We start from the raw sequence: 22,713 nt of genomic DNA on the forward strand, positions 1-22,713 counted from the left end.
TTCAGGTGAATAAAAAATAAGTTTAAATCTGATTGAAAGAAAATCCCAAGAAACGAAAGTATAACAATCTGTTAACCGATTCCTAAGGATAAGGAAGATTCCTGGGTTGGCATAACCCAGTGCGCGACCTTTGAGTTGGAGACCCCGCTGAGGATGTTGTGTCTGCAGGCTGGTGCTGCTTGATTATGTCTTTGATATCGTGGCTCGGGTCGATTCGCTCCGTGTTGCTCACACTGGACCGGACGACATCCTCAGGAGGCGGCCCACGTGTCGTGCCTGGAAAATACACCAACAAAATGAGAAAATCCCAGAAAAGCTTAATGTCTGCATTTGCAGAATATAATAACAACTAGACCTACTCGTTTTTCGCTGGACGGCAGCAGGGCTGGACTTGTGCGACTCGCCGCTCTCTTTGGACTGCAGACAAACAAGAACCCAGATGATATTTGAAAGTTGACGAAATCAGCGTATAAAGGGATGCGTTTACTCACAGGGCTCGGTGTGTGTGAGCGCTGCGGCGGGTTTGCGTGGTGGTGCGGTGGTGGTGTCTTGGGGGCTGGAGCAACAGGAGGGAAGGACGACAACATCTGCTGCTGGATCGCCATGGCCTGCATGGTCATCTGCTGCGCCTGCACCAGATTGACATTAGGAATTACAGGTTTGCTGTTTTGCAGGAAGTGAAATGTAAAGTTCACTTTGTTTTCTTCTTTTCAGTTGCACCAAGATGTTAAATCGGTTTTTATTGGCCGAGGCTCATTTACTTCCTCACCATCAATATGAAGAAATCACCTAGAGAGAAACTGTCTGACAGCATGAAGCAGGCTAAAATATCTCTAAAAGCAACAAGTCAAGCCCTGATCCAAAGAGATTCAAGAACGGATAAGAAAAGAAACGATTAGCGTCTGACTGTCTGGCAAGAATTAGAAAGCTCTAAAATTTATCATAATTAATTTGCCTTATTTACAGTTTTCTTACTAGAAAAACACACAAAAAAACTTTTTTTTTCCTGTTCCATCTTCCATTTGTTCCCTGGCTGAGTCTGGCCATATTTTTTTGCAAAACCTTTTTTTTTTTTTCCTTAATAAAGTGTTATAATTATTCACTTTGTGTAACTGCAGTATGGGAATTAACAGCAACATTAAACGATTCCCACCAGAATGATAGCTTGCTGGTTGATGATGGCTTGTTGCTGCTGAGTCAGCACCACCTGCTCCGGTCCTGAGGAAAACGAGGAAGAAATCCACGGTGAAACAACAACGACGCATTTACATCAAAGTAAAACGCCGAGCGTGCATTTATTTCACTGCAACAAAACACACTGGAAGTTTGGAACTGCTTTAGAAAGGCAGGAATTATGATTAAAGCTTTCATTCTGAGCTGTAGATGAAGTCCACCATGCCCACTCGTTTTAGGCCACACATGCTGGAAAGCCACACGCCTCGTTCTCCTTATACCTGGCACACCTGTCATCACAGGTAAGCCCGGGACTGCGGGCATCGTCGGGAGAGCAGGCATCCCCGGGACGCCCCCGATATAAGACGACGCGTCCGTTTCCCTCGCAGCTGCTTGGGCTGCTGTGGGCACTGAAGCGGGGGCGCGAGTGGGCAAAGGAGTGGGAGTGGGGGAGGCGGGTGGAGGGTAGGGCTGTTGGGGACGGTTGTATTGATGGAACTCGGGCTGCTGCGGCTCTTCCTCTTGTTGCTGAGGTCGTTCTTGGTGACGGTGGTGGGAGGGGACTGGCCTGGGGGGCATCATTCCTCCGGCCACTGGGAGCACTGGGACAGCTTCAAGAGCACCGGGTAGAAAACAAGATCAGAGTCAAGTGAATGTTTTCTACTGCAGCTCTGGAGCACCGGAGGACAGTTACAGGTATTCAGTGCCTTAATCCGCAGTAAAATAATCAATCTACATTTCAGAGACATGACAGAGATTTAAATATTCCTGTAAACAAAAAAAGGTTTTCCGAAACCAACTTATAAAAGAGTGAACAACTGATGGTGCTGCTTTGGCACATATTGGAAATAGATGCTTTAGTGAATTGAACTGAACTGAATTGGTGATTTAAATCCAATTTGCCCATCCATCCAAAGTGAATTGTTGTCTATTCTTCTTCAGAAGTTAAGCTGGTTGGATGTCAAAGTTAATTTTGCCACAAATCCTTAATTGGATGTTAGCCTAGCCCATTGTTCCACGCATAAAGACGTTTCAGCCTAAACCAGCCAATTGCTGTTCTGGTTGTATGTTTAGAGCATAACATTTCCCAACTATGTACTACTAAATACTTTTGCAAGGCACAATTAATCCCCACACAGAGACAGTAATCACTTGTTAACCATAGTTACACTTTAAGTTGATAATATATTCAGTTTTCTTCCCTTTCTGCATCTTCTGACCACCAATAATTATACAAGCTGACTCGTTGTTATAAGTTGCAACGACAAAGAAGTAGACACAAAATGAGAAAAGTAAAGATGGTAGCCCTAATAGGAATAAAATTATTATATTAAGAAAAACGTGGAAACTAGGAGTGAAACAACAGCCAAGTCATTTAAAAACACCTGTTGTTGCAGTGGATGGCTATTGATGCATTATGAATGAGGTTGGTGCTCATTGTGGCTCCTAATCGCCAGATTAGGAGTGTTGATCCGTGGACCTGAATCTTTAAACAGCCTTACAGAGTTTATCAACCTTTACAAGAAAAACAAAATCTCTACAGCGTATTAAATAATTTCCTTTGCATGAGACTCAAAGAAATCAACTGAGCGCATTTTGAACTAGTTAGTTTGAAGCATGTATAGTGAGGAATCTTACTAAAGTCTCAAGGATTCACGTCAAGATAAACACCGTCAACATAAAAGAAGACTTATGGACGGAAATGTAAAAAAATAAATAAATAAATGCAGAGGAAATACGAAATAAAGAAATAGCCCTGCACAGTCGGGACAGAAACGACACAGAAAGCAGAGGGAAGGATCAGATTTTCACCTCCAGGACGAATCCCCGGCGGATAAGGCCGGGTGGGAGTCGCTTGCCCCTCTCCACGGCCTTCCCCTGCGACGCCGACGCCTCCTCCTCCCTTCATTCTGGTAGACAAGGCGGCCTTTTCCATGTTCTTGCCGTCAGAAAGGTCATTTGAATCGGGCAGAGCAACAACAAAAAATGTTTGCAGATGGTGAAAAACTGGGGTTTAAACGACAGAGAGAACGGGATAAGAAGCAAAGAGACCACGAGACGTAGAGTCCTGCATGTTTCAGACCCTCGCTGAGAGAGCGAGTGGAGCCGCAGGAACTGAATACTCTCCAGGTACTACCACACACACACTGTAGGTGACGCTCAACCACACACCTGTTAGGACGCAAAATATACACTTCTGCAACACATCTCAAGCTTCAAGGTTATTTTTTAGTGCAAAAATAACTTTGGTTTGCAGATTCTCTAGTTCGGAGATTCCCCCAATCAAGATGTTCTAGCAAGCCGCCACATATGAAAATACGCGGGAAAAATCTGCCTGGTCTCCCTTTCTTTTCTTTTTCAGTACACACAATAATCTGTGGTGAGAAGAGACTCGTTCACCTGCATGTTAAAGTTCTCTGCCCGCTGTTGCGATCATATACGGTAAGTCCTTCAGAAACCTGATCATCCTCATCGTCTGCCCCATTCATACACAAACAGAGACGCTAGGTCACATGTTCCACCCATCTATCAGCCCTCATCTCCATTCACTCTCAGGACTTTAACTGGCGACTTGTTCAGCCTGTAAGATTAAACTGATGATGCGTTCTCGTTTTGGTTTTTGAGGTTCTTTCTTGTTTTACTGATAAACCCGTAAATCTACTGAAAATGCAGCTGCAGCTTCTTGCCAGTGCCTTTCAAGAGTATTTAGAGCCTGCGAGCTTTTCCATATTTAGCCACCACTATCAAAATATGTGTTACTGGGATTTTATGTGAAAGACCAACACGATGTGGTTCAAGGAAAACGATAAGCGTAAAAGTTATGTTGCAAAAACTTTTGAAACTGAAGTGAATTTCTTTGTGTCGCTTGCAGGTCGTCAGTGTGAACACTCACCACGCCGTCGTCTGATAGAACCGGGTCAAACAGGCTGTCCAGGTAGCGGTCCATTCCTCTCTGAGTCTGACCGTCGCTGAACGTGTCTGACTCTGCTGGGTACAGAAAACCAGGCAGGATAATAAAGGGTGAAACGTCCTTTGAAAAGATTTGGATCAGCATCTCAATGAGCATGAGAACAATTTCCAAAGTTTTCACAAGGCTGAGTTTCACAGACGACCGGAACGTGAAAACAAAGTTAATAGTAGAACTGAGATCACAAAATCTGTAGTTTTACTCAGATTAGCTGAGGCAAAAAAGTGAATACACCTTGAAACGAAAACACCTGGATCTAGTATTGTGTACGACCACTGTGATTTTTAAGGAAAACATCAAGTTTTCTAGGCATGAAATCCACAACTTGGCGATATACCGCAACATGTATCGTATTTTGTAATGTAGAATCTCATAGGAAATATTGATTTTGAATAGAAACTAAAGATTTTTTTTTTGTTTGTTTGACAAATCTAGTTAGGTGTATGTATGCTGAGACAGCACTGTAAATCTCAGGTTAGGGTGGCAGTCTATTAGGACATTTCTCCAAACCTCCTCCCCATCACTGGATAAAATCGCCACAAAGGAATCTCTATCTTCAGCTGGAAACTCGGTAACTCGCTTGTGGACAGATTTTAATTTTTTTACATTACAGTATTAGTCAAATCTGAACATGGAAATATATGCAAGTAAAAAGGAGAGAGTGTAATCATCACCCTTACTTTTGCCTAAAAACATATTTCGCACTAGTAAAAGACAACAAGTTTCACTGTGATGATGATTCGTTTCTGCAGTTGTGTATAGAGCCTCCTGTAGGTCCAATCTTCTCGATAAAAATTTTTTTTATCCTGGTTCTGTGAACTACTCAGTGTGTGTTTGTGCACCGTGACTGTAGTAACCATCAGAGTCAGGCAGGCTGTAGGCCGGTCTGCTGCCGCTGCTGCTGAGAGGAAAGGAAGATGGAAGCTCCTCGTCTGAGTCAAAGCCGCTGCCCAACAAGGTGCTGGGAAAAGAGAGGGAACAATCCACCATATCAAACACCTGCCAGATGTTCTCTTTACTGGATTTGATGTTTCGGAGTGTATTCTGCGGACTGACAGGCTGGTATTAGCTCTGACTCTAGCTGGGTTATCAGTGCTGATGATGAAGTAGCTCTTCTGCTTGGGGAAGTCCACAGGAAGCTCCAGGTCCGCTATCAGGTCCAGCACGTAGTCATGGCCGGCTAACTCCACCCACTGGCTCTGCTCCTTCATCAGAACCGAACTCCCCCTCCACCAGTCGGACACTCCTCTGCAAAACCAAAACAATGGCGGATGCCCGACTTGTTATCTACAGCATCCTCCACATTAATTAGCATCCCTGTAAAAAAAAAAAAAGTAAATAAACCGACATTTTCAGTAGCTTTACTCAGAGTAGGGTAAGAAACGCATCTGATGAAGTTATTTCAATTGGTTTTTCTATATATGCAACAATATGTTTCAAAACGTAGTTAGTCATTCCCTCCTGTGCCTGTTTAATTCAAGCAAGCATCAATATGAGGAATTAGTTACGTTGTTACCTGAGCCCAAAGGCAACAAGAACACCTGATGGAGAGGATTTCAAGGTCCATTAAAGCTGGGATATTTCACAAAATAGTGGTTTCTGGACTCTTCCTAAGTTAAAACATTCACATATGTTATAATTTGTTGTTGATCAGGACCCCATCTTGTACGAATATACATCCTTTTTGGTATTTGAAATGTTTAACGTTCTATAAATAAATTGTGAAAATCACAAAATCTGGATTTGGAATTAGAAAGAAATACACGAGTTTATCCTGTAATGTTAAAAAATATTGAATATAAATTTTAACATTGTTGAAATAATTAGTATAATCAAACACAAACACTGAATAAAAGGGATTTTCAATTTAAATTTCTACTAAGGCTTAAACAGAAACTTTCTGTTGCTGTGGGGTGTAAGCATGGTGTGACATAGAAGCACATTTATCACACCAGTCTTCAACAAATGTTTGAAATTTTTTTTGTTGTCATGTTATGCTACTGCAAGTGAAGATTAATTCACATCTCTACTACAGGGGAAAGCATACATTTAATGAATATGAAGCACATTGTTTTTCTGAAAGAACACCTAAAGCATAAATTAGCTAAGTCCATTAGCACCTGTGACGCAGGATATGTCCCGCTAAATCCTCCCCACTGGTCCAAGAATGAACGGGACACAGGAAAGATCCTCCTGCAGAAGAAAAGTAGTAAAATAAAAATAAAAAAGCTGTGGCCTTATTTTATTTATTTATCTTCTGAAAAATACTTTCAGCTCTGTAGAGACCGGATAATGCCTTCATTTAAAAGCCAGCGGCGTTCAAGCCACCTGATACGACCTGGTAATGAATAATCGATGGTCGGATAATGAGGCTGTAACTGATCTCGCTGAATAATAGTGAATAATAGTGATGTCTGGTGGATAAGTCTTCTTTTCTTTGAACATGGCCTTTCAATTAATTGATAAAAAGCTGCATACAAACCAGCTGTTGAGAGTATTGGCTTTAAAAATACATTTTAAACTTTCAAAAGTACATTTCTAACAATGCATTTGATTTACTATTCACCTTTTAGACTTTCGCGCAGAGTTTTTGTATTTTCTTGAGAAGAAATATAGACTAAATGTTTTCAGTTTGTAGACTAGCGTCTCACCATCAAAGCAGTGCACCTGCAGCACCATGTTTGCCTTCTTCCTATTGGCTGTCCACTCCAGCAGAGACAGCGGATAGGTCCGCGCAGCTTCGGGGAAAGAGCCGAGGCTTTGCTGCATCTTCTGATTGGCTTGGATGAGTCTGTGCTGCAGTAGCGCCTGGCAACCAGCAGGGGCATGATCTGACACAAACCTGAGCAACGATTTACAAAATTAAGGTAAAAAGCCTGTTCAAGTGGCTTTCTATATATATATAGGGAGACAATGTACTTCTTTATGGAGAGCCATTTCAGCCAAAACTAAATAAATAAAGAAATAAATAAATGAGTAATTGGCATCTTTATTCCCATTTATATTTATTCATTTATACATTTATTTATTCCTGGATTCATTTATACATTTTTCATTTACCTATTTTTCATTTTATCCCTTTTTCAATTTTCCCTTTTCATTTTCAAAGGGGAAATAAATGAATCCATGAATAAATAAATGTATAAATGAACAAATATAAATGGGATTAAATATGCCAATTACTCAATTATGTATTTGTTTTACTCATTTATTTATTTTCCCTATTTATGTCTTTATTTACTTTTGTCTGAAATGGCTCTCCATACTATGATAACCTAAATAATTGTTTTCTATTTTAAATGTAAAAATTTAGAAATTTTTATTTAAAAAATAAAATAAAATAAAAAAAATGTTCTTCTTTTTTACATTATATTTGAAAATAAAACTTTACTGGGTTTGGCTTCTCACTTCAGCAGATGTTTCTCCATCTTGGGCGAAGGGGCGAAGCTGGAAACACACGCCAGCAGCAGCAGCCAGCCCCTCTCTGCGTTTTCAAGGTTCGTGTTTCTCCACACCTGATTGACGACCTGAGCCAGGATCTCGTCTCGTAAACCCGGAGACGTCAGCCCCCTTTGGACGACATAATTCCCAAACAGGTTTTCCTGAGCCCCGTTCAGGTGAGGGTCCCCCATAAACCGCAAAACCTGAAGAAGCCAGGACGAAGTCAAAATGATAAACAGGTGGGTTTCTGATAGTAAAGCATTTTTCTTTTTTCTTTTTGGTCAGAATACCATGTTGAAAAGCTCTAGAGCCTCTCTCCTGAGGTCATCCTCCACTTTGGTTAGAGGTAACTCCAGAGGAACCATTAGCATCCCAAATTTTGGCTCCTGCAACAACAAATTGTTAGTTTTATAACTCTGAACTGAAGGTGCTACTCTGACTAATCCAAAAGAGATTTATCCTTAAAAGGAGAGATTTTCCACCAGTATTGTCTTGATACCAGACCCAACTTTAGAAATATTCATAACCCTTACACTTTTGCCTTTTCTCTCTTTACAGATACAAAAATGCGTTTTGTCAGCGTTCTTTACAAATTAAAATGTAATTTATTTTTGGCCCATTTTAATCGTATCTCTCTAAATCAAAAAGTTGCCTTCCACAGTCGCAAATTCAATAAATAAAGTCCAACTGAGTTTAATTTAATCTCATTATTTTGAAGTTATTCTGTTTCTGACCGCAGACATTTGTTGAAAAGCATTAGTGAACAAACCAACGAACATACTGAGGACCAAAGAACAAAGCTCACGGGTCAAAGGTAAAATCATGGCAGACCTGGAAAGGAACATCATCGTCCCTATTTCATCAAGAACTCACTTATTTGTTTCTGAATTTCTTTGGAAGTTGGCATGATGATATTTTTTTTCTTTTGGTGTTTCGAGTAATCCTGGTAGGGGGTGGGGCTTTAAATAATACATCTGATTTTTAATCAGTAATATTTAATATTCATATTTTGATAGTGAATTAAATATATTTATATTTTATCATGTTCAAGATTGTGCTTAATTACAGGGTAATCTGGGAATAAAATGTCATGAAAACATGCCTAAGCACACAGTCAGAGCTACAGCAGGAAGGTTTAAAGGAAAGCATCTTCATGTGCTTTTGTGGATGAGTTATGCACTGCTTTGTGTCTGTTGATTCAAAATCCCCGTATCCCGAAATGCACTGATGTTTGTGGCTGGAACGTGACAGACGTTGAGTAGCACAGGACTGTAGTCTGTGGTTAATAATCAGGCTGTCATTTTGTGAGAAGGTTTATGAACATCTTACCCTGAAGTGGACCTGTACGTAGCGGTAAAAAGGATGATTGTTGATGTCCAGAGGCAAAGTGAGCTGAGCTTCTTCCTGGATGTGAGGAGCCTGCAGCAAGGCCAAGCAGTCTGCGTGCAGCTCCCTCCTGACTGAGGTGGGGCAGAGGCAGCAGAGAGCCAAAAAATTAGTTCACACTCGGTGCACCATCAGGATGCTGACCAGACAGGTTATTTTGAGCTTCTTCGAAGACGCCATTAAAGTCCGTATTTTTCACCTTTTTGTTTTATTTAGTAACTACTATCGCTCCTATCCAGCTTGATCACGCACCTTTAACGAGCTGTCAGAGTCTCAGAGCATAAATTATGAGTAGGCTCATCATGTGATGAACACTTAATGTGAAGGATGAACATGTACCCACCTGCTGCCGTCTGCAGGAGAGCGCCAAGTTCTGCAGGAATCACAAGATGGGTTACATTCACCACTTCGCGCTTCGTCAGCTCCTAAAAGAGTGGTTCAGGTTTTTTTGTGTGTGCAAAAATTAAAGTGAATAGAACCGATTTACCCTGCACACTAAAAAACATATTTATTAATATTTACAGTATATTATTTAAATGTGATGTAAGTTCTAGGGGAGAATCCATCCTACCATCTCTCTCTTCCTCCTTTCTTCTTCAACTTTCCTCTTGGCTTCAAACTTCATCTGGAAACAGATTGCAAAATCACATTTTTTTATGACAATCGAATGTAACTCAAACAAACAAAAAATGAAAATAAATCTTTTACATTTGTTTTCTAAAAAAAATGTTTTCTGGTTTTGCTAAACTCATAAAAAGCAAATGACACTGCATGGGAAAAGAGAGTGGATGCACCTTTATGTATTGTTTGCGGTTGACATACATTCGCACATAAGAGCGGAACCGGACCAGACTCTCCCTCATTTTCACGTAGCGCTTCCTACAGAGGAGAAAGACAATTTAAGTCATAGTTAAACTGATCTAATTAATAAAAACTGAACAAACCTTTCTAGTTGCCTCCTCACCTTCCTGATATATTAACACATTTTCATACAAAATTGCACCGTAGTTACTATGAGTTTTAACGTTCCAAAATGCACAGTCTTGTATTTTGGCATGCAGGTCCGGCGGCATGGGCGGGGTTTGGGGGGCATTGCCCACCCACAGAGTCAGCCGTGCCCCCGCTGGACTGGAAGCTGTTTGTTGTTTTTACCTCAGAGTGGCCAACTCTCTGTTATTCCTATATAGATTTGATACAGAAGGAGGTTCCGCGTTTCCCATATCTGTGCCTTCTGTCACTTTTTTCAACAGTTACAACTGTTTAATCGTTGTTAACATGTCGTAACCTGTTTTTCCGAGCCCCATTTAAACGCAACATGAGCGCTAAGACGCTCGCGCTGGGTTTCCACCTGTGCGCCAGCGAAGGAGACCTGCTGCTGCTGTACAGAGCTGCTCAGGTGTGTTAGAATCATGGCAGCAAAACCCAAAGAACTTTACACAATTTTTACTCCAAACTAACCGACTGAGTTGAGTAAAGCTGTTCAGCAGCTAATGTTAGCTGCTAGATGTTTGATTTTATTTAATCAGCAACATAGAATCATGACGAGATAAGGATTTTTTCAAAAGTGAAAAGTTTCAGTGTGGGTAAAATGCGTTTTCATACATTATGCTATCCAAGTTAGCAGACATGTTATCCAACCCAAAAATATTAAGAATTTAAACAGGGCGTGTTTTAGGACGTGTTGTAGTTTACTGCAGCTGCAGCAGCATTAAATTTAATTTATTTAGTTACTTTTATCTTTACTTGACAAGCTATTATTGGCGACTCCTCTCAGTATGGCGGACCTCCTGCAGAATGCTCCACCCCCCTATTCATATGCTATTCTGACATGTATGGCTATCTGACAGAACACCGGGGCTGCTAGCATATTCAAGTCACATCTCACCTGAGAAGGAAGCCCTTGCTGTGCGCCTGAAACCCGATGATCTTGTTGCGAAATTCGACAAATCGCTTCCTGACGAAGAACATGCGGGCGTAGCGCTGCAGAGTGAGCGCAGCGAGCCCTCGGCATCGCTCTCGTTTGCACTCCAACAGCTGGTATACGTCCTCCTTCAGAAACAGCTGCCATTTACACAAAAAAAAGGTCACCTTCGAATGCAATGCGTAAACTTACAACAACAACAACAACAAAGGATGGACACAATGAAGACATTATGTGCAGTAGAAGAACATGGTTGCACCAGGTTGTCTCTGTCGAGGTGACGTCTCTCACCTTCGTGACCCCAATGTGGAAGGCCCCGGGTCGGAGGGGACACAGCTTGCTCAGCATAATCACACAGTTTTCTCCGTTTGCTGGAGGCGGCTGTTTAAGTCCAACCAGAGACTTATACCTGAGAGAGAAAATTCACCAGTTTGAGAGAGAGAGAGAAAAAAAGCTTAATTTAATGTAGAACCCCTGGTGAGGATTTTTAATATTCTTGTGATTATTGGACCTTCTGTTTATGTTAATTATACAGCTTTGGGAAAGAAAATGAAGAGCCCACTCCACTGAACCCCACTGAAAACCTCCTGGTTATTCCACTGAATATTGATTTCTGAACTCTTCTGGAGTTAAAACATCAGTATTGTCGTTTCTAAATGAGTATGACCTTGTTTTCTTTGCTTTATTTGAGGTCTGAAAGCACTGCATCTTTTTTGTAATTTTGACCATTTCTCATTTTTTGCTAAGAAATCTTTGCCTGGAACTTTGGAGACATGTTGTCAGCAGGTCATAGAATAAAAGAACAATGCTCATTTTACTCAAACATATACAGACAGAAAGTGAAATCAGAGAAACTGATCATTGTAAGTGGTCTCTTAATTTTTTTTCCCAGAGCTCTATATGCATATAATTGCTTGATCTGATAAATGTGGAATTATCTGGCATCTGGAAATTATTCCCAAGAATAAACAAGATCCCTATGGGGATCTGCAATTCCCTTCCAGGTATCTTGGCAAATTTATTTTTATCATCATGCCACAGAAAGAAGCGGTGTGTGAGGAGCTGCCTTAAAATAAATCCACTGCTGTCCCTCAAATCCACTCAACAGAATTAATTAGAAGCTACCAAAAGTCAATCTTGCGTATTCTGATTAGATTCAGGCAGTGAGAATAAAAAGGACATGTTTTTTTTTTCATTTTGTTTTTTTCAGTTTATAGTGAAATCTCATTTTGTCATGGAATGAAGCACAGCAGAAGTCAGGTCAGCGTTTTTTTGTTTTTGTTTACAAATTTTTTGTTGTACCACTACACTTTGAATCAGGAGTAACTCAAACTTTTTCTACTGCACATCTTCTATGAGATGTTTCTGACGTCGTAAAAGTCTAACGTCTTTGAACTAACTTACTAAATGTAAGTTAGTTCTTACATTTACGTTTTGCAAATAATTTAGCTAAAATGTCTCCTCTGTGCTGCTAAAGGCAGACCTCAGTGGTTCTTCGCATCCAGGCCTCGGTACCTGAAGAGAAAGACGTAGAATGGCATTCTGACCGGGTAGCCCTCTCGGCGGATCCTGATGGTCTCCAGGACCCCGGAGTGTCGCAGCTGGCTGCTGACCAGCTCGTCCTCAAACACGGCTGGCCGCTGTTCACAGTTGGACAAATGCACCGATTCATGTGTGATTCCGCCAAGAGCTCAAATGTACAGAACGTAGACGGTGTACCTTCATATTGTTTGGCTTAATGCAGCGAACAAAAAAAGGGTTGCACCTGAAATGAAAGAATGAATAGATTATAAAGACACCACACACACACAGCTTGTTTTCTTTTTAATCTAAAGCTAATTTGGTTAATTTGACCCTTGACATTTTGAGTAGCAGGTCCGCTTCACCTCTCCATCTTTTCCACGAGCTCCAGCAGCGATTGCTGGAACTTGCTGCTGACGGTGGGCGGCTGGTACTTCCTGGTGACTGAGCTGCTCTTCCTCATGTGGCCTCCTCCTCTCTGCTGAGCCACGGCGTCTGCGTGAGCCAGGAACAGGTTTGACATCATCTACAGACACACACAAACACACGGCTTTTGTTCAACCTATCAGTTACTGACCTTTGAGTGAACTTTTTATTAAACGTAATTTTTGGACTTACCTTGTTTCTGCTCTGAATGAACAGGTCCAAAACTTCCTGCCGAACCTGATCGTAGTTCTTATCAAGGAACTTATAAACCTGGATCAGAGACATCTGGCATTATCAAATGATAAAATATAAACAGACCCGCATTTTGTGACTTGGAAAAGTATTTGAAATAATTAGCTGGAGATAGGCACCAGCACCCCTCCGGACCCGACTAGGGATAAGGGTGTTACAAAATGGATGGGTGGTTTGAAATGTCTAAATGATGAGCTTTGAGCAGCTGAGTACCTGGTAGGTGACCCGGCCAGCAAAGTGCTTGATGGTGAACTCTGGGAGCGGCATCTTTGGCTTCACATACAGCGGATTGTGGCCATGGTGATAGTGACACTTTTGCAGAAAAGTGTGGTCTGTTGCCTGGCGACAAATTAGCACGACTCGCACTTAGATCATTTATATACTTTGCACATGTTGCACTCGGTGCAACAATGCTCACCTGAGGGAAACAGCTCTGGTCGTCCAGAATCCTCAGTATCCCATGAGGCTTAGCAGCGATGATGTCGATGCAGGGCTGGTTGTCGTTAAAGGTGATGTCCTGCCACGGGATCTGCTCCCTGCTGTACTCCTCCTGCAGCGGGATCACATGTTTCAGACGGGATCCGTTTTACATCTCTGCACATGCAGTCGCCGCTGTCTGCGAGACCGGAGTTTCTCAGGAAGTCTGTGTGTGAAATCGAGCCACTCTTAACAGGCGCGACGCCGACTCACCAGTTCCTCCCTGAACACGATCCTGTTGAAGAAGAATTGCAGGTATTCGTTTGCATAATTAATGCAGAGCTGCTCGAAGCTGTTGAAGGCCAGATCCTGTCGCCACAAACACACACAGCAGGTGATTCTTCACGTGTGATCTTCCGATCGGATGATTATTCAGGATCTGATCTCTAAAGTTGAGCACAGGAAAGTTAGAGAGCGGTTCGTGGTTCTGCAGACCGGTGGGCTGAATGAACTGCAGGTTTTCCAAAACTCGAACAAACCCTTAAACCGTTTTATATATATATATATATATATATATATATATATATATATATATATATATATATATATACATATATATATATAATTTTTTCACATTGAGATCACTTTAGAAAAAGCAAAGTTAGTCAAGTAATATAATCTACATTGCACAGATTATCTAAAAACCTTTATTTACAACACATGAGATTTTTTACTTAAAAAAAAAAATATCCTCATCGTTACCAAAGCCTTGATTTCTTAACCCGTGTGGTTTTTTTTTTTTTTTTTATATGTATCAGTTAGCTATGACGACAGAATAAATACATAAGTCAAAGATCTATGTAGTAATTCTTTAATTTAGTATTTTTGATGATATTGTGACTGATGGGACAAAATATTCCCAGGTCTAAATGACCTGGGAGTTATGCGCAGCCTGCCCTGAATTTATGGCTTCTGGAAACTGTCTGCCTGGTGTGATAACGGGATCCAAAACAAGCACCCTATTGTACTAAATTCAGGCTGCTGCTTCCTGTGATCAGAGTCATCACGTTGGGGGGGGGGTTTTCCCATGAAATCTGTGCAGCGGCTCTCGGCAAAGGAAAATTAGGCAAAAGTCCTGACATTTTTCATTTAACTCTCCCCAACAGAATACAAAATCTGCAACACTCGCCTACCTCAAATCCATAAATGTCCAGAATAGAGATGGAGAGGCCGTGTTGGCGAGGGTACACCTGAGCGTTGATCCTCTCGGTTAACCAGTGGAAGATAAGCGAGTACAGAATCTTGGCAACAGCATCTCTAAAAAGTCAAAATGAATTTCTGCAGTCAGGAGGGCCTTATGTGTGAACTACCAGGGTTGGGTCTTGTCACCTGTTTCCTCTCACCTGGCATCAACAGCATTTTCCACACTCAAAGGGCTGTAGATTTTGTCCCTCATTGTCTCCTGTGGGAGAAAACCGAGCAGTAAAACCCAATTAGGGATCGGGATGATGCATTTCAGTTAACTTAAACATTTTGCGGACACTATTTTACTGCATTTATTCTCCCACTTTTTTTCTTTTTTTTTAGTATTCCCTCGTCCTCGTCTCCATCACATGCTTTGCTTCCTGTTAGCTCTTCCGCCTTACTTCTACTCGCCACCTCATCGACTCGGCAGATAAAGAGCGCTTTTAGATTCGAGAGCTTCCTCTGCCAAAATCCACTTGACCAGCACACACAGCCTCTCAATGTGCGCACAAATCCAGCCAGAGGAAAGAGCCGGTAGCGTTGACTCCTCTCCCGTTACATGTGCACCTTTGTAATCAGAGTTTGAATAATGCAAAAGGCTCTTGTGTTGTGTATATAAGCAGGTGGCAGACATAAGATTTCTCTCTCTCGCCACCATCACTTCCTTCTTGGAGGATTACAAGTTGATCGGATTGGATAAACTAGGCTGGCTTGTGGGAAGCCTTTATTTTTGACTAAACATTTCTATTTTTTCCACATGATTTGGCTCATCGATCCAATGTGCAAGTGAAAAACAAAGGATAAAGCATGGATTTCCCCCTGTGACGTCGGTTTTATAAGCATAAGGGGATGGGAGAGTTTGCCTCATTACTATAACTTGTTTGGCTCCACAGTGGTGAAGATCTGAAGAGGGTGCAAGCTTCTACCTGAGGATCTACCTGTAGCAAAGAAGAAAAGTGTTTTAACTTTTACTTTACTGCAAAGGAGACAAAATCAGACTTCTTCATATTACCTGAAACTATCTGTGGAAATTTGACATGAGTGGACTTCAAATTTCTCAGAGAAGCACTTAGAAAGACTTAAGTGAAAGACAAAGTGCAACTTTTCTTCCATGTTTTGCTCGTGGTTATGGATGAGGCATAAAAGAAATTTGGACAAAATTTCCTTAGAAGGTTTAAGTGTCTATTTATAAATCTATTTATTTGCATCTCGTTGCTGTTTGTGTTTCAGGAGGCGGAGGAGGAGTGATTGGTCACTTGGTATCTGTTTTGATTCAGAATGGTGAGGCGCATCGAAGAAACGTAAAACATTTCAGCTACAGCGGCATCGTTTAGATCAAAGTAATGTGATGTGGTAAAATGGCCCAGTCAAAGTCCAGACATAATCCAGCTGTGGATCTGGAGCAAGACTTAATAGTTGATGTTCACAGGTAATCTGACTTTGCTTGAGCTACTTTGCAGAGAAGAATTACAACAAAGAAGAAGAAGAAGAAGAAGATGTCTCTAAACTGGTCGAGACAAACCAAATAAAGTCCTGTCCAGGGAATACGGAGTACAAATAAAACCCAATCTTTTCAGACATCTATTTTTTAAATGACAAAATACATTTTTTCCTTCACAATTATGCACTTTTTGTGCATAGCAAACAAGTTAATTGTGAAAATGCTGAAAAAATAGAACAAAGGAAACCAGATGGACAACAATGGGAGTGGATCAGTGACAGCACTTAGTTTCTGTTGTCTATTTTCCGTGTGTGGTTGTGGGCGTGTGTGTGTGTGGTGACACACATGCATGTAATTGTGTCTATGTAAAGGACACTGGGGCCAATACAATGCTTTCATTGTCTCCACACCTGTGTAAGCAAGACAACAAGGCTGCCACATGAACCAGTCAGTCTACTTCAGAGGAGTCAAGATGTCAAATGTTAAGCAGTGATAGCAAAACTACAAGGAAAGGAGGAGAACATATCATCTCTAACACATCCAGGAATAAAATATAGACTTCTTAAACAGAATATTCCACCTGGTTTGACACTGACCGTGACTTTGTACGTGATGGCTTTCTGTAGTCCTTCTGGTGAGATCTGCAGCAGTTCTGCCACCACCCTGATCTCCTGCGCGCTCACCACTGACGCCACCTCCTGGCCATCAGCCTCCAGCGCAGCAAGGAAAAGGTAAAATGTGTTCAAGCTGTTGAGAAATCACTGCAGGGAAATCAACCTTAAATGTGGAAGGAGCTGAGGTTAAGATGAGCTTGCAAGTGCACCTCAGTAAATAAAATTTCATAATTTATTTCTACAAGTGATTCCAACGCTTAGACTTAAATAAACGCCCAGTTATTGCCTGTGTTGAGACTCCGGAGTGTTATTAATCCCCAAACCTGCTTTGAATCACAAAAAGCCGGACTGGAAAGTTCAGAACTTTTGAAATCCAAGAATGGGACCGTGAACCTAACATGGAGTCCGATTGTCATTTAAAAGCAGAGGAGGATTTAAGTGACATGTCAACATAATTTCATATCAGATGAAAATTGATTCATTAGCAAGATTATTAAATACATTTCAAGCAATTTTTGAAATTCACCCATACTGTCACTGATATTCCTCCATTTGTCACCATAGTTACACTTATTGTGCAGCGGGATGGTACTTTTTGTGACAAATACCAATTACTGTCAGTAGTTAGCATCACCACAATTTGCAAATCCCTTTGGTTTTCTGCCTTTTATGAAGAAAACACTCAACTCAGGTGTGACTTCATTACCAGTTTCTACTGGAGACAAATTGAATGCAGCATTGTCAAAGTGTTTGATAAAAAGATTCAATATCGGACAGCTTAACGGGTGCAACATCTTTCCAATCAATGTTCTACTGATGACAATAGCAAGAGTTAAACCCATGTATCATACACCGAAACAAAACTGAAAAACAATTGTTTCTAATAGATTCATTTGGGTAGGGTAATTGTTTTTAACTCAGAGTACTTTAAAAAGTAAGTAAATACAAAATGCAGAGGGTGAAAACTTCAAAATAGATAATCAACCTAGAATATTACCTCATGTTTCTGAAAGTAAACGTTGCCCAGGTGCAGTATGGAAGCGAGGACTCTAAAGATGGCCGACTGGTCCTCGGGGGTGAAGTGAAGGATTTCCATGGCAGAGAGCAGACGCCGGAAATCTTCTGCATCACTCTTTCCTCTTATCAAATAGTCCCCTCCCTTTATTCAGAGACAGAGTTTAAACCGAAGAGCGAGCTGGATTAAATGATCTGTGAGGAAGACACTGTGTTGCTCACTGTGTTATATACCTGGTTGAGGTAATAGTAGGTTTCAGCATCTTGCAGGTAGAAAGCCTGTTTCTGCTGAGAAGGAAGACCTGCCAGCATCTCGTAGAAGATGTGATAGTTCCTCTCGTCTTTGGCCTGAAGCAGACATCGACAGATCATTCCACAGACAGCTACCTACATAAAAACATCATGCTGTAGCTGTATCAGAAGTTACCTGGAAGACAATGCGCGACTTTTCCAGCAGATACTGAGAGGTTATGGCACCACTGATTATACCACTAGACAACCAATTACAAGGGGGGGAAAGGGGTAACACATAAGTAGGATTACAAAGGAGTTGAAGAATCAAAATTTCTCTTCCGTACTCACTCCTCCAGGTAGACCTCTATGTATTTCCCAAAGCGGCTAGAATTATTGTTTCGCACAGTTTTGGCATTTCCAAAGGATTCCAGCAGAGGCGCTGCCTCAAGGATCTACCAGGTGTTCAAACACAAAGCAAGTCACACACTTTGATCACAGGAACCACAGAGGCACACAGAAACACACACACACACGCACACACACACACGCGCGGACACTAAAACTCAGCTAACATTTTTACACATCCATTCAGAACAAGCTGTTCTAAATCCAACATGTCCGTCACTTGTTGGACTGTTGAATGAAACCAAGAAGTGTTAATATTGATTGGTCAATATTAACAAATATTGATAAGCAGTTGTGTAAATGCAGCAGCATTAGCACATGTTACGTATATATAAGAGCTGTGAGAACTGTTCTTTTCTACAATTGATTATCAAGAGAATATGAAGAAAGAGAAGTCAAACTTTTATGAAGATCTAACAAAGATTACTCAGAGAAGTACAGAAGTCCAGTGAGTTTGTTTACAAAAATGCAAAAACTACAAATCAATCTGAAAGACTATCCCAAAAATCATAAATTTGTAAAAAAATGTCCTAGAGTTTTTACATTTGAGGTTATCAAACTACCCATAAATCAAGAAGAGACCTTAGGGTTAAACAAAGCAAAGGGAAAGACAAAAATCTCAACAAGATGTGCATCAAGACCTTTAAGCTTCAAAGTGGATTTTGTGTAAAAAAAGAAAAATAAACACAAGCCACAGTAACAATCACTCAAAATGTTGTTAAAGTCCAAGTAGGATTACTAAAACAAGGACACTATCAACACATCACATATTAAAATGCTAATTAACAGAAGGTAAGACGAGTGGTAAAAGGCGTATACACTCAGAAAGGACGACTACCTCAATCTTTCCTCATGAAAAGCAATCGTAGATTAAAAAAGGAGGAGACAAACACATAGAGAGAGGGATTACAAATCCACATAATTTGGTTTATCAAAGTATATCAGTATCAGTTTGTACAGGTCAGGATGTGTGTTCATACCTGTTGCACAGGATTTGAATTGTGATCTATTGCAGCCAGGTAGCGAAGCACAAGTTTGGTGGCCTCCGTTTTTCCAGACCCACTCTCCCCACTAAAACACATTAAAACTCTGTTACTGACAATCCACCACCCATTAACTTTTTAAAGGCTCTTTAATAGGTGTATAACATATACTTAATAGGCATATAAAGACAAAACTTAACACTAAATATTTAGTTAGGAAGGTAACTAATCAGTGGTCATCAAACTGAGACCCACAATAGTAATTGTGTTATCCTTGCGGTATAAAACAAAAATCTCCCCAAAACACAAACAGCTTTGTCTTTACTTAAAGACTTCAGTTATTTGATTCTCATTATCGCCCTGTTGGTGCTCGTTAAGTGTTTGACTTAATTTACTAAGTTACATGAACACTTCACTTCAGCTCACATTAGGCAAAGACTCAATTCCACTTTTAAATTAAAGTATCCAAAACAGTCTCTCACATGCAGCTAGGCCAACACACAAACATCCAGTGCTGTGCCACTGCCAAGGAATTAGCACTAAGTACCACCATTACGCAAGCCACGCCAGCAGACGGTAGAACGGTGTGTGTTTTGTGTGTTTAAGGGACTATGGCACCTTCACAACTTTCCAGCATAAGGTTTCAGCTTGCAGCCTGCTTGGCTAAGAATCAGGCCGTTAATGGTCACTGAACACTAGACCTCAGTTAGCCCTTGACACGCACTCGCTGACACATGCGCACACACAAACCGATGGTCCACACACAAAGATTCAGACCTCTGAAAGACAATCTGCTCCTGGCCCAGACCTTGTTGGGCTTCCCTTACTGGTGTCTCCTTCAAAATATGGCTAAAGTGTTCGAGTCTTGTGAGAGGTCTTTTTATGTCAGGTGCAAATTTCTGCTCGTTTCTACACAAACACAAACCCTTATATATCCAAGCATCCCCAACGCTTCTAAATGGGATTTGCCTTGAAAAATATTAAACTTTTTTTATATTGTGTCACATTATGAATGCATTTTATTGGGATTTTTTGGGATCAACACAAATAGGTGTGTAATTGTGAAGTGGGAGCAAAAGGTTCCATAATTGTTAACTTTTTTTTTTTACATAAAAAATCTGAAAAGCGTAGCCCTATAGAAAGCTTGTGTACAGAACAATTTTCAAGCGTTGTCACAGACTCTCAATTTGATTTATGTCATTCTACTACACAAAAACCTATACCATTAATTTGTTTAAAGTGAATATCACCATTTAAAGAGAACGTGAACACATTTCCTACCTGATTATTATGACCTGGTTTTCTTTGGCATCCATCATTTTGGAGTAAGCAGCATTTGCTATGGCAAACAAATGCCTGCGAGACAAAAAGCAGAGGTAAAAATGTCAAGTAACTGAGAACATGTGAAATCATAAATAAACAAAAAGCACCAGATTATTTCTTCTTTTTTTATGTTTTCAGCCAGAAGTTTCTTCAACTCAACTGCATTAAGGAGGAACATGGGAGATGACTCCTGTCCGCACCTTTAGCTATATGCAGAGATCAGATTCCCATTATGTTCCAATATGTTTTTGTGGTACATTTTAAGGAAATTGTTTGCTCTTGTAACAGTCAGAATCTGTACTTTAAGCATACTGGAAAATCCTTGCCTCTTTTTTTTTTTGTCTTGCATACTTGCTATGAGCAAACTTTACTTACGGAGGGTGTTCTCCCAGAGCACGACCCTTGTACAGCAGCACAACGTCAGTTCCATAAATGTTGTACATCTTGTAGGGATTCACAGACACCAGTATGCTACCTATGTATGTCTGGATGGGATGAGTCAAGAGTGACATAAGTAATGGAAGTGAAACAAACGTAAGACAACTGAATACAAAATATTTAAATAGTCTTGTGAATAAAAGAATGGATTTGACCCTTTACAGATTTCTTTTTTTTTTTTTTTTTTTGTCTGGTCACGTCATTAGATAAAGAAAATTTAAGAAAATACAAAATGTGGTTTTCAAATGATTTAAATAAGATTATTCAAACCAAACTGGGCCTATATAGTAATAATAATTGCATTGGCTCGTTACCAGTTCTTTCAAATTCTGCATGAAAGCTGTTGTCCAACCAATTATTATCTTAATTACATTTTCCAATATAACCAGGTTCGCATGATTTTTTTCTCCAATCAGAATGCTTACTCTGGTTATTAATGATCTGAAAATGTAGGCCGGTCACAATAACTAATGTTTCTTGATGATTAATTGTCCAAGAAGTTATTGCAATAAACAGTGACATTGTTGTTTTAAGACAATTTACCAGTAATTTCATGACAATAATGGCATAATAGAAGAACACATTCTCAAAGATCAATAAACTATAAATTCTAATGAGCTTTTAACACAGGAAATGAAGACATTTTAAATATCCAAAATAAATCAACATAACAACAGAAACAACAAATAAAATTAATTTCGAAGTCTCCAAAAAAAGGTTCAGTTGAGACCAAAATGCCAGACTGAAAACTTTTATCATCCAGTTTTTGGTAGAAAGAGAAAAACAATAAATCATGAGATTGGAAATTATTGAATTTTTTTTATTTCATCGGGTGATTAATTGACTTATTGATTATTGTGACAGGCCTAGAAACATGTAAAAGAAAATGCAAAACAAGCAAAAAACACTTTATCTTTATGGAGTCAAAAAAAAATTTATAGCAAATTTTAGTCAGTACTTACGTAAATAAGCTGTCTGTCAAACCTTCTCCTTAAATTCAGCAAAACAGCTCCCTCAATCATCTCACTAAAAAAAACAGAAAGCAGGTTTGTCTTTTAGGTTTCCTCAGTAATTTGTTGTTTGACGCTGCTTAATATCAGAGTGGAAGGTTTTTACATTTTTGCCATCTGAGTGAAAACTTACTCTAACTGAGTCATGTCTTCCACACCGTCTTCCTCCCTGAAGTCCCGGTGAGTGATTGTGGGCATGCTTCTGATTGAATACATCTAAAATTCAAATATATACAGACAATAATCAGAACATCAAGTAAGAACACAGGCCTGCATTTGACAAACATGGACACGTTGCTTTAGAGAAAAAGTTTAATTTACTTTTTTCTTCTGACTTGTAGTTTACCACCCATCAGTAATGTTAGACTTATTTGCAACCTTGTTTGCAAATGCTTCCTTACATTTTATTGCTATCTTTAACAAACCCTTCAACCAATACTTGTCTTTCTGCTTCATTGATATCATGCAGGATATAATTGCTGTTTAATGTAATTATAGTAT

General features: G+C 40.1%; 1 protein-coding gene across 1 annotated transcript in view; it reads right to left on the minus strand.

Moving 5' to 3' along the window:
- myo15aa (myosin XVAa) overlaps positions 1-22,713 on the minus strand; it is a 44,313-nt gene that overhangs the window by 16,134 nt on the left and 5,466 nt on the right. The window contains exons 2-40 of the mRNA XM_044100770.1: positions 22,346-22,428; positions 22,165-22,228; positions 21,140-21,249; positions 20,723-20,797; positions 19,439-19,529; positions 19,297-19,302; positions 18,402-18,505; positions 18,247-18,310; positions 18,054-18,167; positions 17,803-17,964; positions 16,788-16,901; positions 14,909-14,967; positions 14,699-14,822; positions 13,779-13,874; positions 13,507-13,638; positions 13,302-13,427; positions 13,029-13,106; positions 12,776-12,936; positions 12,609-12,654; positions 12,405-12,529; positions 11,181-11,298; positions 10,854-11,029; positions 9,763-9,847; positions 9,540-9,593; positions 9,312-9,393; positions 8,912-9,042; positions 7,873-7,968; positions 7,550-7,785; positions 6,793-6,983; positions 6,262-6,334; positions 5,198-5,389; positions 4,984-5,102; positions 4,067-4,161; positions 2,986-3,112; positions 1,455-1,784; positions 1,154-1,218; positions 492-629; positions 360-417; positions 129-276 (exon numbers count right to left, since the gene is read on the minus strand). Of these exons, the coding sequence (XP_043956705.1) occupies positions 129-276; positions 360-417; positions 492-629; positions 1,154-1,218; positions 1,455-1,784; positions 2,986-3,112; positions 4,067-4,161; positions 4,984-5,102; positions 5,198-5,389; positions 6,262-6,334; positions 6,793-6,983; positions 7,550-7,785; positions 7,873-7,968; positions 8,912-9,042; positions 9,312-9,393; positions 9,540-9,593; positions 9,763-9,847; positions 10,854-11,029; positions 11,181-11,298; positions 12,405-12,529; positions 12,609-12,654; positions 12,776-12,936; positions 13,029-13,106; positions 13,302-13,427; positions 13,507-13,638; positions 13,779-13,874; positions 14,699-14,822; positions 14,909-14,967; positions 16,788-16,901; positions 17,803-17,964; positions 18,054-18,167; positions 18,247-18,310; positions 18,402-18,505; positions 19,297-19,302; positions 19,439-19,529; positions 20,723-20,797; positions 21,140-21,249; positions 22,165-22,228; positions 22,346-22,428 (4,448 nt within the window). The remainder of the gene's footprint in view (positions 1-128; positions 277-359; positions 418-491; positions 630-1,153; positions 1,219-1,454; positions 1,785-2,985; positions 3,113-4,066; positions 4,162-4,983; positions 5,103-5,197; positions 5,390-6,261; positions 6,335-6,792; positions 6,984-7,549; positions 7,786-7,872; positions 7,969-8,911; positions 9,043-9,311; positions 9,394-9,539; positions 9,594-9,762; positions 9,848-10,853; positions 11,030-11,180; positions 11,299-12,404; positions 12,530-12,608; positions 12,655-12,775; positions 12,937-13,028; positions 13,107-13,301; positions 13,428-13,506; positions 13,639-13,778; positions 13,875-14,698; positions 14,823-14,908; positions 14,968-16,787; positions 16,902-17,802; positions 17,965-18,053; positions 18,168-18,246; positions 18,311-18,401; positions 18,506-19,296; positions 19,303-19,438; positions 19,530-20,722; positions 20,798-21,139; positions 21,250-22,164; positions 22,229-22,345; positions 22,429-22,713) is intronic.

This window comes from Gambusia affinis, linkage group LG19 (genome assembly GCF_019740435.1).
Source record: "Gambusia affinis linkage group LG19, SWU_Gaff_1.0, whole genome shotgun sequence".
Classification (NCBI taxonomy): domain Eukaryota; kingdom Metazoa; phylum Chordata; class Actinopteri; order Cyprinodontiformes; family Poeciliidae; genus Gambusia; species Gambusia affinis.